This window comes from Budorcas taxicolor, chromosome 18, assembly GCF_023091745.1.
Source record: "Budorcas taxicolor isolate Tak-1 chromosome 18, Takin1.1, whole genome shotgun sequence".
In the NCBI taxonomy this organism is placed as follows: domain Eukaryota; kingdom Metazoa; phylum Chordata; class Mammalia; order Artiodactyla; family Bovidae; genus Budorcas; species Budorcas taxicolor.
In genome coordinates, this window is record NC_068927.1 from 17,366,393 (window position 1) to 17,380,098 (window position 13,706).

At 37.0% G+C, this 13,706-nt stretch overlaps 1 protein-coding gene across 1 annotated transcript in view; it reads right to left on the reverse strand.

The window, feature by feature from the left end:
• The window catches only part of ITFG1 (integrin alpha FG-GAP repeat containing 1), a 297,927-nt gene that overhangs the window by 71,408 nt on the left and 212,813 nt on the right, over positions 1-13,706 (reverse strand). The window contains exons 11-12 of the mRNA XM_052655911.1: positions 11,905-12,055; positions 9,222-9,330 (exon numbers count right to left, since the gene is read on the reverse strand). Coding sequence (XP_052511871.1) covers positions 9,222-9,330; positions 11,905-12,055 — 260 coding nt within the window. The remainder of the gene's footprint in view (positions 1-9,221; positions 9,331-11,904; positions 12,056-13,706) is intronic.

Here is a 13,706-nt window from a genome sequence, read left to right on the forward strand (position 1 = left end):
CATTATTGTGATACTCACTTATTGCAGTCATCTGTAACCGAGTACCTGAGTATCTCTGAGGTGTGTCTGCACACATATGTCTTATAAAAAGAGTTGTCTATATAATACAGATAGAATATGCATTTCCTTGGGTTTTGCAACTAAAGACACAAGAAGGAATAATACTAATCCTTGGGCTTAATTAATGTTATTGTTTAATTAAGAATGTTTATTGTTTAATATTGTTGATAATATTGATAACTGTTTAATTAGGAATGCAGAACTCCCAAATAAAGGTTAACTTGTTCTTAGGCTGAAATTATTATTTTGCTATAAAACAACCTGACCTTTTTTCCAGTGACATCTACATGGGTACTGCAGCAGGAAAGGCATATTTAGACTGTATCATTTCTGGGCTGCACTCACTATGTATGTTTGACGTAAGGCAGAAAAAAAAAGTCTTTGGCTACTTTCAGCCTTTATACTGCTTTTTAAGGAACACTGAAATTTTACTTAGCTTTGGCTTTATCTCTAAATCCCTCTGTGACCCTCCTTTAGTTTTACCGTTAGAAAAAAAGGAACACACCTACTCACATACATACATCTTACTGTCTTTCTCCCTTGAACTAATAAAATTTTTTAAAAGTCTGAAAAGCATTAGGTTTCTTCAAATAATAGGCTATAAAAGGAAAATTTTTATTTTCATTTCTCATCTTTGTTAGTATATTAATGTGACAGGTTCACAGTACGGTTTAAACATAGCTTTAATGTTTAAACATATTATAATTAGATGTAATTTCTACAAAAACAAAGAACTGAATTAAATGTTGCTGAGAAACACAATATAGCATACATTTTATATATGTGTTAGTAGTTCACCTTCTGTTATCAACAGGATTTTTGTTGTTGTCAGTTTCAGTACATATCAGATTAATCATAATCTATATAGGTCATTAGTACTCACCAAGAACAAATCCCAAAGTAACTACCTGATACTAACACTGGCTAAAAACCTGAAGTTCAGCTCTTTTTAGGCTTTTTAATCATACAGTATAGGATATTCGATTAAGTGTGAGCCAATGCAAATCACTTCACCTTTCCTTGTTTTAAAATAATTTATGAGGTTTACAAAAGCTTCCATATCCTATGATTCCAAACAGGATCTATCTTGCTTCGGGTGCTTAACACTCTGACCTGGCACAGAGGGAAGTAGTCTGGTTTTAAAGGGTTCTTATGGCTCAGACGGTAAAGCATCTGCCTGCAGTGCCAGAGACCTGGGTTCCATCCCTGGGATGGGAAGATCCCCTGGAGAAGGAAATGGCAACCCACTACAGTACTCTTGCCTGGAAAATTCCATGGACTGAGGAGCCTGGTAGGCTACAGTCCATGGGGTCGCAAAGAGGTGGACACAACTGAGCAACTTCACTTTCACTTTGTATAAGTCTGCTCACATACAAGAAAATTATCTAGAAAAGTGGGAGCCTTGAACAGGCAGAGGCTGAATGAATGAGGCTGGATAATGGATGACACGTGCTCTCTAAAGTCAGAAATGAAGAAAAGAACCAGAAGTATAACTTGTTGTTTTATAAGCTAAATTTTCTACTTTCTCTTTCTCCTTACAGAATATGTAAGATTATAAGATTTTGAAAAGTTATACTTGACAAATATTGTCATTAAAAATTATTATGTGTAGGTATTATTATATGAGATAACACACGCAAAATACACAGAGGACCTGGTACATGATAAACAATAAATATTAGCTACTCTTGTTTGTCTTTTAAAATAAATTATAGATCCTGTCATTATGGATTCCAGGATTTAAAAGCATCAGCTTTCATTGCTGCAGCTACTTCTGAAACTTTAGGAACTAGCAGAATGCTCAGTGTTCAGAGTAGCTGTATCTAATAAGTGGTAAAGATCACAGCTTTTTAAAAATATTAATACTTTTCCAGACTTTCCAAATGTTTTTACAATAGGCTGCCTTATTTTTATAATGAAAAAGCAAAATAAATACCAAATTAAAAATTTACAAATAAAAAAGAATAATGCCTTAAAATTCTCTTACATAATCAAAAGGAAATGTTTTTATAAATGTCACTCTGAAATTACTATTTTAAGACTCCAAATGTCAAGCTGAGGAACAAATAAAAAGTACTAATAGTGAATTAAGTCAGTGCAAGGATGTAACTTCCTCAGTGACATCAAAATAAAAATTCCATCCTTTGTGCTTTAGAAAACAAAACAAAACAAATGACTCCTAAATGTTCCAAAGTAGAAGTTATTATAGTAAGAGCTCAATTCCTAGAAGTGGGACAATTAAATTTTTTGTTTAAAACATATGGTTCTAAGTATAATAAAGGCCTTTCCAGGTGGCACCAGTGGTAAAGAATCTGTCTGCCAGTGCAGGAGACGTAGGAGATGCAGTTTTGATCCTGGTGTCAGGAAGATCCCCTGGAGGAGGAAATGGCGGGTCAGAAAGATCCCCTGGAGGAGGAAATGGCGGGTTAGGAAGATCCCCTGGAGGAGAAAATTGCCCCCTACTCTAGTATTTTTGCCAGGAGAATCCCATAGGCAAAGGAGCCCGGGGGCTGATTGTTTCAGTTTAGTTGCTCAGTCGTGTCCAACATTTTGCGACCCCATGGACACAAGGCTTCCCTGTCCATCACCAACTCCCAGAGTTTACTCAGACTCATGTCCATTGAGTCGGTGATGCCATCCAACCATCTCATCCTCTGTGGTCCCCTTCTCCTCCCACCTTCAACCTTCCCCAGCATCAGGGTCTTTTCAAATGAGTCAGTTCTTCGCATCAGGTATGGGGTCGCAAAGAGTTTGACATTGCTGAGTGTCTGAGCACACACAAGTACAGTAAAACATTTTTGTAAGCAACTATAACAAAAACTAGCAACAGCTAAAACACACAAAAGGGCCCACTATGAGAAAGGGAAATTTAACAGCATAGCTTTTGTTGTTGTTTACTTAATGAAAAGACCCTGATGCTGGGAAAGACTGAAGGCAAGAGAAGGGGACTGTAGAAGATGAGATGGTTGGAATATATCACTGACTCAATGGACATGAGTTTGAGCAAGCTCTGGGGGATGGTGTGCTGCAGTCCAAGGGATTGCAAAGAATCAGACATGACTCAGCAACTGAACAACAACAGTATGGATACAACATAATTTAATCAATTCTTATTGATAGATAGTTTATTTGACTGAGCAAATGGACAAGTTGGTAAGTTGTGTTCTGACTCTTTTGCGACCCCATGGACTGCAGCCTGCCAGGCTTCTCTGTCTATAGGATTTCCCAGGCAAGAATACTGGAGTGGGTTGCCATTTCCTTCTCCAGGGAATCTTCTTGACCCAGGGATCAAACATACGTCTCTTGTATTGGCAAGCAGATTCTTCACTGAGCAACTTGGAAGCCCCAACAAGACAGATATTGGTATAAAATTTCAGCCTCCTACTATCTGTGTTTTTTTTTGGTGGGGGGGCCCTGTGAGATTCTTGATATCAAGAACACTTTTTTAATTTTTTAGTTTTGAAGTATCTCATTTTTTTTTCTTTTCTTAAAATTTATTTTTTAATTGAAGGATAATTGCTTTATAGAATTTTGTTGTTTCCTGTCCAACCTCAACATGATGTTTCTCATTTTAAGTTGTCAATAAATGTTTTTCTACTAACTAGGTGACCTTGGTTGATCCACAGTCTAGTTTAAGGATTTTTAATAATTTCATCAACTTTTATAATTTATTAGTATTTATAACCACATCATAAAGGTCTAAAGAGATTTATTATAGCATTTTATCATACCCCTTTAAATAAACTGTTCTAAAAAGTAATTTCTAATACCCCTAGACTTTAAAAATCAAAGTTGTTTAAAAACGATTAATGAAATTAAGAAGACAGCCTAGTCACAGAGTTAAATGGAAAACTGCAATTAAATGTTTAATGAGCTATGTGCATTATTGGTTATTAAATTAGCTTAAAACATGACCAATGGGATGTGAAATCTGTAAGTTTTCTCTAAAACGACAATGCTCAGGATCTTACCATTTCATGCTAAACCACACTATACATTATGTCTTTGTATACTTAAAGATATTTCAAGTATAAAAATTTTCACTTTTGGTTTTGTGATTCAGTTTACATTAGCTACTTTACACAAATGCCAGAACCAAAAGAAAACAGAATTAATTGTGCATAAATACTGTAACACTAAATGAATGTACAGGTTGGGAGAAGAATCATAGAAAGTCAAAACTAAAGGTCAATACTATATAATGGTTTTACTAACATTTGAAATGAAAAATCCTTGCCTGTCACATTCATTTCTCTGAAAATGTCTTCAGTTTTTATTTCTTTAAAACATGTGAATACAAAGCAAATATCATAATCAAATAACACATGTGAAATAAAGACTCCCATTTCAGCCATTCTTGTCATTTAGACATTATTTTAGACTGTATATGGAAAACTTTTTATCTGTTATTGATTACCTATCTTTCATTCATTTTTAAAATTAAGTTAAAAATTAATTTAAAATTTTTAAATTAAACAATTCTGTGCTTAATAAAAGATATTTTATGGAGTATTACTTAGCCATTAAAAAGAATACATTTGAATCAGTTCTAATGAGATGGATGAAACTGGAGCCGATTATACAGAGTGAAGTAAGCCAGAAAGAAAAACACCAATACAGTATACTAACACATATATATGGAATTTAGAAAGATGGTAATGATGACCCTGTATGCGAGACAGCAAAAGAGACACAGATGTGTAGAGCGGACTTTTGGACTCTGAGGGAGAGGGAGAAGGTGGGATGATTTGGGAGAATGGCATTGAAACATGTATACCATCATGTAAGAAATGAATCACCAGTCTATGTTCGATGCAGGATACAGGATGCTTAGGGCTGGTGCACGGGGATGACCCAGAGAGATGGTATGGGGAGGGAGGTGGGGGGGGGGGGGGTTCATGTTTGGGAACTCATGTACACCTGTAGTGGATTCATGTCAATGTATGGCAAAACCAATACAGTATTGTAAAGTAAAATAAAGTAAAAATAAAAATTAAAAAAAAATAAAGAATATGCACTGGTAAAAAAAATAAATAAATAAAATAAAAGATATTTTAAAACATACCAGTACTCAGAAAATATATTAACCTATGTACACCTTTCTGAAAATCTCTTGAAACACTCCAGAATTTGAATGAAGAAAGATAAACATGTGGTATATAAGTATATGGTGACAGTATAGCTAGTAAAACTTGTTAAGTTTAAACGATCATGGCTAACATGGCTATAAATTGTTAAGGATTTAGAAAATAGAAGGTACAAAAGGTAAAATCATATGAATTGTGAAATATTTTGTTCTAGTTCTATGAAAAATGCCATTGGTAATTTGACAGAGATAGCACTGAGTTGACTGCATCTGGCAGTATAGTCATTTTCAAAATACTGATTCTTCCTACCCAGGAACATGGAATATCTCTCCATCTGTTTATGTTGTCTTTGATTTCTTTCATCAGTGTCTTAAAATTTTCTATATACATTCTTTTGTCTTCTTAGGTATGTTTATTCCTAGATATCTTATTCTTTCTGTTGCGAATGGGATTGAGTCCTTAATTTCTCTTTCTGATTTTTCATTGTTAGTATATAGGAATGCAAGTGATTTCTGTGTATTGATTCTGTATCCTGTGACTTTGTTAAATTCACTGATTAGCTCTAGTAATTTTCTGATAGTTATCTTTAGGGTTTTCTATGTATAGTATCATGTCATCTGCAAACAGTGAGAGCTTTACTTCTTCTTTTCCAATCTGGATTCTTTTTCTATTTTTTTTCTTCTCTGATTCCTGTAGCCAGGACTTCCAAAACTTGAATAACAGTGGTGAGAGTGGACACCCTTATCTTGTTCCTGACCTTAGGAGGAATGCTTTCAGTTTTTCACTATTGAGAATAATGTTTCCTGTGGGCTTATCATATATGGCCTTTACTATGTTGAGGTAGGTTCCTTCTATGCCCATATTTTATGAGTTTTAATCATAAATGGGTGCTGAATTTTGTCAAACAGATGGCTAGCAAACACATGAGAAGATGCTCAATATCACTCATTATTAGAGAAATGCAAATCAAAACTACAATGAGGTATCACCTCATACCAGTTAGAATGGCCATCATCAAAAAGCCTACAAACAATAAATGTTGGAGAGGGTGTGAAGGGAACACTCCTGCACTGTTGGTGGGAATGTAAATTGATACTGCCACTATGGAAGACGGTTTGGAGGTTCCTTAAAAAACTAGGAATAAAACCACCATATGACCCAGCGATCCCACTCCTAGGCATATACCCTGAGGAAACCAAAGTTGATAAAGACACCTGTACCTCAATATTCATTGCAGCATTATTTACAATAGCTAGAACATGGAAGCGACCTAGATGTCCACTGACAGATGAATGGATAAAGAAGTTGTGGTACATATACACAATGGAATATTACTCAGCCTGAAGAAAGGAACACATTTGAGTCAGTTCTACTGAGGTGGATGAACCCAGAGCCTATTATACAGAGTGAAGTAAGTCAGAAAGAGAAAGATAAATATTGCATACTAACACATATATATATGGAATCTAGAAACATGGTACTGATGAATTTATTTGCAAGGCAGCAGTGTAGAAACAGATATAGAGAAAGACTATGGACATGGGGAGAGGGGAGGAGAGGGTGAGATGTATGGAGAGAATAACATGGAAACTTACATTACCATATGATAAATAGATAGCCAATGGGAATTTGCTGTAAGTCTCAGAGAACTCAAACAGCGGCTCTGTATCAACCTAGAGGGCTGGGATGGGGAGTGAGATGGGAGGGAGGTTCAAGAGGGGACATATGTACACCTATGGCTGATTCATGTTGGTATTTGACAGAAAACAACAAAATTCTGTAAAGCAATTATCCTTCAAAAAAAAAAAAAGGTAAAACTAAGTCAATCATCCAGAAATAAATTTCCACATTATTGCAACAAAATCTGGAAGCAGGCAGGGGACAAAAGCTTTTGAAAGGTCTCATCTTATTTGGGAAGTGAAAGGTGAAGATACTGTTAAAATTTTAACAATCCAAGGAAATATAGGTTCACATATGTTTGTTAGAAATTTGTGTTAAGTATTAGTAGAATCAGAATGAGAAGCTCTAAAAGCTGACAGGAATAAGAGAAAAAAAATTAGAGCTAGGAGCTAGTTCTGATTCAGGGGAGCTAGGGAACCCCTCCAATTCTGTAGCACAGGAAGTCTCCTGTCTGAAGAGCATTCTATGGATCTGTGCTGTTGTGGGAATCAGTAAGGGCACAGGCAGAAGGATAAAATTATCCTTCTGCCTGTGCCGAAGCCCTAAATAGACATTTCTCCCAACAAGACATATAGATGGCCAAGAGGCACATGAGATGTTCAACATTTCTGATTATTAGATAAATGCAAATCAAAACTATAATGAGATATCACCTCATACCTACCAGAATGACTATCTTCAAAAAACCCACAAACAATAAATGGTGGAGAGGGTATGGAGAGAAGGGAACCCTCCTACACTGTTGGTGGGACTGTAAATTGGTACAGCTACTATGGAGAACAGTATGGAAGTTCCTTAAAAAACTAAAAACAGAGTTACCAGATGACCCTGCAATCCCACTCCTGGGCATATATCTAAAGAAAAACATGATCTGAAAAGATATATATATATATACACCCCAATGTTCATTACAACACTGTTTACAGCAACCAAGATATGGAAGCAACCTAAATGTCCATTGACAGAAGAACGGATAAAGAAGATGTGGTGGATATATACAATGGAGTATTGGCCATTAGAAAGAATGAAATAATGCCATCTGCAGCAACACTGAGGGACCTAGAGATTGTCATGCTAAGTGAAGTAAGTCAGACAGAGAAGGAGAAATATCATATGACATTCCTTATATGTGGACTCTAAATATAAAGGATACAAATGAGCTTGCTTACAACACAGAAAGAGACTCACAGACTTAAAGAATGAACTTATGGTTGCCAGGGGGAAGGATGTGGGGGTAGGGATAGTCAGGGAGTTTGGGATGGACATGTACACACTGCTATATTCAAAATGGATAACCAACAAGGACCTATTGTATAGTATAGGGAACTCTGTTTAATGTTATATGGCAACCTGGATAGAAGGGGAGTTTGGAGGAGAATGGATACTTGTGTATGTATGGCTGAGTCCCATGGCTGTTCACTTGAAACTGTCACAACACTGTTAATCAGCTATACCCCATACAAAATAAAAAGTTCAGAAAAAAATAAAGTTACACAGAATAAAAATTAAAAAATCCCCCTGGAACTAATAAGTGAGTTGAGCAAGGTTGTAGTATATAAGATCAACACACAAAAATCAACTGTGTTTCTATACACTAAAAACAAGTATGTGGAAACTAAACTTAAAACACAGTGACATTTATAATCATGTCAAAGAAAATAAAATACTTAGGCACACACTTAACACAACATGTTCAGGATCTCTATGATGAACATGTGTTAGGTGGAGGAGATGGCAGATGTAGAGTAGAATACCAACTAAAAATTGCAGGAGCAGTGGCATCAGAGAACTACTCGTTGACAACAATCATATAGAAGGCTGATTTAGGCAGGAGTTGTCAATGGATTCTAAAACTGGTAAAAATTTGATAGGCAGAAAGTATACTAAGTATCAGAATACCTCTCCACAAAACACTAATCAATTATAAAGGGGGAAAAGTTAATTTAAGGTGGGAAAACTAGCCGCCCTCAAGATGACCAGATGATCAAGGGTATCAGCATGGTGGTGGGACAGGGCAACATCATGTGTTTCTTGATATGATGCTTTGAAAGGCCAAAGCATAGGTCCCACCAGATTCCATGTAGTGACGCTTCTGCAAAGAATGTGTAGGCCTGTATTCTTTAAAACTGCTAAGGGCATGAAAAGGAACTGTTCCAGACTGGAGCAGATGTGACAGTAGTATTCCTGAACAGACTCTGGATCAGAAAGGAAAAAGCCACTGGTGGGACAGCTGGCAAAATTTGAACAGGGTGGTTGTGTTGTACTGAAGGTGATCTCTCTGCTTTGGAGAGTTGTTACACAGAAGCATGTTTTACTCTTTGGAAAATGTGCACTGACAGAATACAAAATCAGATGGTAATACTTAATAATAAAGCATATAAAACAAATACTCACCAATGACTTTAACAAAATAAGCATCTGCTTCAAAGTTATTTTTTAGGGTATGGATGGCAAAATCATTCTTTGTATACCCTTTGCTTAGTACTACAATGTCCAAGATTCCCTGGAAAAAACATAAAAATGGTAAGAACAAACTACTGGACTGACTGAAAAGAAAAGATGAAAATGTATGACATGTTTATCATGTAAAAACAGACCTTACTTATTCAACTTGAGATTTAAAATAAAAATAGTATTAAAAATATAAAACCGAGAATACGAAATATAAATAAAATTTTAAAAAACACCTATAATTTAAATCTCTGAAGATAAATGTTACTCTTCTGTATTTCCTTCCAGGCATATCTGCATGAATTAAGAATAAAACTTATTTCTCTATTCTTCATGGTGCTGGGTCTCTGCTGCCGTGTGGGCTTTTCTCTCACTGCAGGCAGCCTGCACACCACAACCACTCTCCAGTTGCATGTGGTGTCCAGGCTTCTCATTGTGGTGGCTTCTCTTGTTGAGCACAGGTTCTAGGTTGTGTGGGTTTCAGCAGTTGTGGCTCCCAGGCTCTAGAGCACAGGCTCAGTACTTGTGGCACTTGGGATTAGTTGCTCCACAGCAGGTTGGATCTTCCCAGATCAGGGATAGAACCTATGTCTCCTGCATTGGCAAGAGGATTCTTTACCATTAATCTACTATGGAAGCCCCATGCATTAATTTTGAAAGGCTTTGACATGGACTACTGAAGTGTTTCCAATCATCAGAGACAGAAGGTAACTTTTTATTTGCGCTGCTTCTTATCTTTTTTCCTAAACAAGTGGAAAGCTTTGCTAATTTAATTGGGGGTAAAATAGGTGTTCATTTAAACTTTCATTCTGCTAACTCTTTATGAGGTCAATCATTTATCCTATCTTTTCACATTAGTTAGTGTTAGTTACCTAGTCGTGTCTGACTCTTTGCAACCCCACAAACTGTAGGCCGCCAAGCTCCTCTATCCATGAGATTCTCCAGGCAAAAATACTGGAGTGGATTGCCATTTCCTTCTCCAGGGGATCTTCCCAACCTGGGGATTGAACCTAGGGCTCCTGCATTGCAATTGTTAAGAATTTAGAAAATAGATTCTATTTTCTAAATAGAATTCTTTAGAAGTGGATTCTTTACTGTCTGAGCTACAGGGAGGATCCATCTTTCAGGTTAGGTTTTTTTTACTCACATCTTTTTTTTTTTTCTGTAAATTGACTTAATCATGTTGTTTTTCCAGTGGGAGTTTCTGGTGACTTGTATCAGTTTGAATACACCCTTTTTACGTTATGAATGTGGGCTTCCCTGGTGGCTCAGATGATAAAGAATCCACCTACTATGCTGGAGACCTGGGTTCTATCCCTGGGTTGGGAAGATACCCTGGAGGAGGGCATGGCAACCCACTCCAGTCTTCTTGCCTGAAGACTCCCTAAGGACACAAGAGCCTGGCGGACTACGGTCCACGGGGTGGCAAAGAGTCGGACATGACTGAGCAACAAAGCACAGCACAGCCTGTTGTGAATGTGAGCTTCCCAGGTGGTGCTAGTAGTAAAGAATCTGTCTGCCATTGAAGGAGATATAAGAGACACGGGTTTGACCCCTGGGTTGGAAAGATCCCCTGGAGGCAGCCATGGCCACCCACTCCAGTATTCTTGTCTGGAGAATCCAATGGACAGAGGAGCCTGTCAGGCTACAGTCCACAGGGTTACAAAGAGTTGGACATGACTGAAGCCACTTAGCATGCACACACGCATGTTAAGAATGTTAATCATTTAACTCTTTCATAGCTAATTTATCTCCTAGGTTTAGATGCAATTTTAAATTTCATTTATGGTTTTTTTAATGTACAGAAATTAAAAGCTGATTTACAGTTAATTCTATTGATTTTTCCTCTTGTTATATTTTTACCCAATTACTTTTATGCTTGGAAATTGCTTATAAAAAGTGAATCAATACAAGAGTTGGTAGCAGAGAGACAGAGGAAAACAAGGACCTGGAAGATACTTGTAATTGAAGATCAGCCTCCTACAAAAGCCAAACAAAACCAACGGGGTTAATGTCGGACGTAATTGTCCTGATGGAGATTTAACTTTTTAAAATAATCAAGTTATTTTACAACGATATACTGTGACATATTAACTCTGGAATTTAATGCATTTCTATCAGAATTTACTTTTTCCCCCCAAAACTGGCTTTTGACATTAGAAAGAAGAAAACCAGGACCCTGTGCGCCTTTACCAGGCCACCTGGAACTGAGGACAGTCATAAGAATCTGGGGCAATAGATGCCACCTCCAGCTCACAAGGTTAAGAGAGAGAGCACACTGAACTCATTCTTCTGTGATCCTGCTCAGGGTTAAGGGTCTGTCATCTGTCGGCTGTTGTTCTCTCTACTTGGGCACATGCACAACTGCCATGAGCATAATTCTCTAGTGGTTTCATCTAAACAGGCATAAAATAAGATAAAGACGCTTTCATATTTCACTGTTCTGATCAGCCAGTGTTATCAATTAATTTGTTCTTTCTGTCATTTAACATTAAAAGGGGTTTTCTTTAATTAACTCGTTTGCTTTCATTATCTCATCTATTGTCTGGTTAAATAGGGTGGTGTGAAAGTGAGACAAGGTAGAAGGCAATTAGATTCCAAACACACAGAAGAGCTCTGAACTCACATCTTCGTAAATGTCAAAGAAGGTGGCAACCACTGCATCTCTGATTTGGTTTAGGTCCATCAGCTCCCAGTAGACTTTAAACATACGATGCGCCCCCTCACAGCTTGCATTAGTACAAGGGACATTCTCCAGTAAAAAGGCCTGCTGATTGCTGTGAGACAAAGGAGAGGTATTTAGTTAATAATAAAACATATCAATGCTGACTAGCATCAGCTGTGCTGTATTTCCTAGAATCAAAGAGATGGTAAATGGTCTATATTGAAGAAATATGAAAAAAACTCAATGTCTTAATAATTGCTGTCCCGAACCATAAAAAGATTAAGTTGTTGGCTATTCGTTTTCAGCCTTTGGCAAAAGTCCTCAGGTTAGTCAGTTGTTGGCCTCTCTCTCTTCTTTTTTGTTTCCCAAGTCTATCTCTCTGCTCTCCTTTGCTGCTCCACAGCCAGTGAACCCATGTTTCATTTCTGAGTTCCTGGACACTGTCATAATCCCTTTAGTAGTAGCTCAGTTGCTAAGTCATGTCCGACTCTTTGCGACCCCATGAATTGCAGCACGCCAGGCCTTCCTGTCCATCACTATCTCCTGGAGTTCACTCAAACTCATGTCCATCGAGTCGGTGATGCCATCCAGCCATCTCATCCTCTGTTGTCCCCTTCTCCTCCTGCCCCCAATCCCTCCCAGGATCAGTCTTTTCCAACGAGTCAACTCTTCGCATGAGGTGGCCAAAGTACTGGAGTTTCAGCTTTAGCATCATTCCTTCCAAAGAAATCCCAAGGCTGATCTCCTTTAGAATGGACTGGTTGGATCTCCTTGCAGTCCAAGGGACTCTCAAGAGTCTTCTCCAACACCACACTTCAAAAGCATCCATTCTTCAGTGCTCAGCCTTCTTCTCAGTCCATCTAGCATTCATACATGACCACTGGAAAAACCATAGCTTTGACTAGACAGACCTTTGTTGGCAAAGTAATGCCTCTGCTTTTGAATATGCTATCTAGGTTGGTCATAACTTTTCTTCCAAGGAGTAAGCATCTTTTAATTTCATGGCTGCAGTCACCATAATCCCTTTAGATGTGTATAATTCCTCAGGTGAATATTTGCATTTTAACTGGAGATTCTTGACATCCCTAAGTCTTACAAACCCAAAGCAGTAAGTCTACAATGATAGAATTTTAGCTTCCCAGATGGATAGTAGGCTAAGCACCTCTCAGATAAAAGATAGAAAAAAAAAGTATTGTATGTTGCATAGCTATGAAGTCCTCCCTTTTGAAAATCTTACTCTATAGGCAATGTGCTTATAAATTTGGATTTTCGAATCAGATTACCTGGATTCAAATTATGTTTCTGTCATTTAGCAGTTATGTGACCTTAAAAAAAGTTATTTCACCTCTTAAAGACTCAGATTCTTATTTGTAAGCTGAGCAATAAGCACTTACAGAATTGTTATAAAAAACAAATGAAATACTGACTGCAAAGCACTTAGAACAATTTCTGCCATCCAGTTCAATCTTAGTAAAACTGTTTATACTATCACCACTCTTATTTATGTAGTGCAACACCATGCCATGTAAAAATATTTTCTCTAAATACAGAAGTAACTTTAGTAAATAGATTATACTCCCGTATTAGACAATCTCTAATATTTACATTCCTTCATGTCCCTTTATGTTACATAGAAAATAATAAGCTAAAAGGCTTAAATTTTATTACTGTTCAATTTTCTCTAATAATTATTTTAAATAAAACTATCAAGACAGATTTCTTTTTTCATGTGAAAATATTATTTTGGGTATTACTTTGGGTTT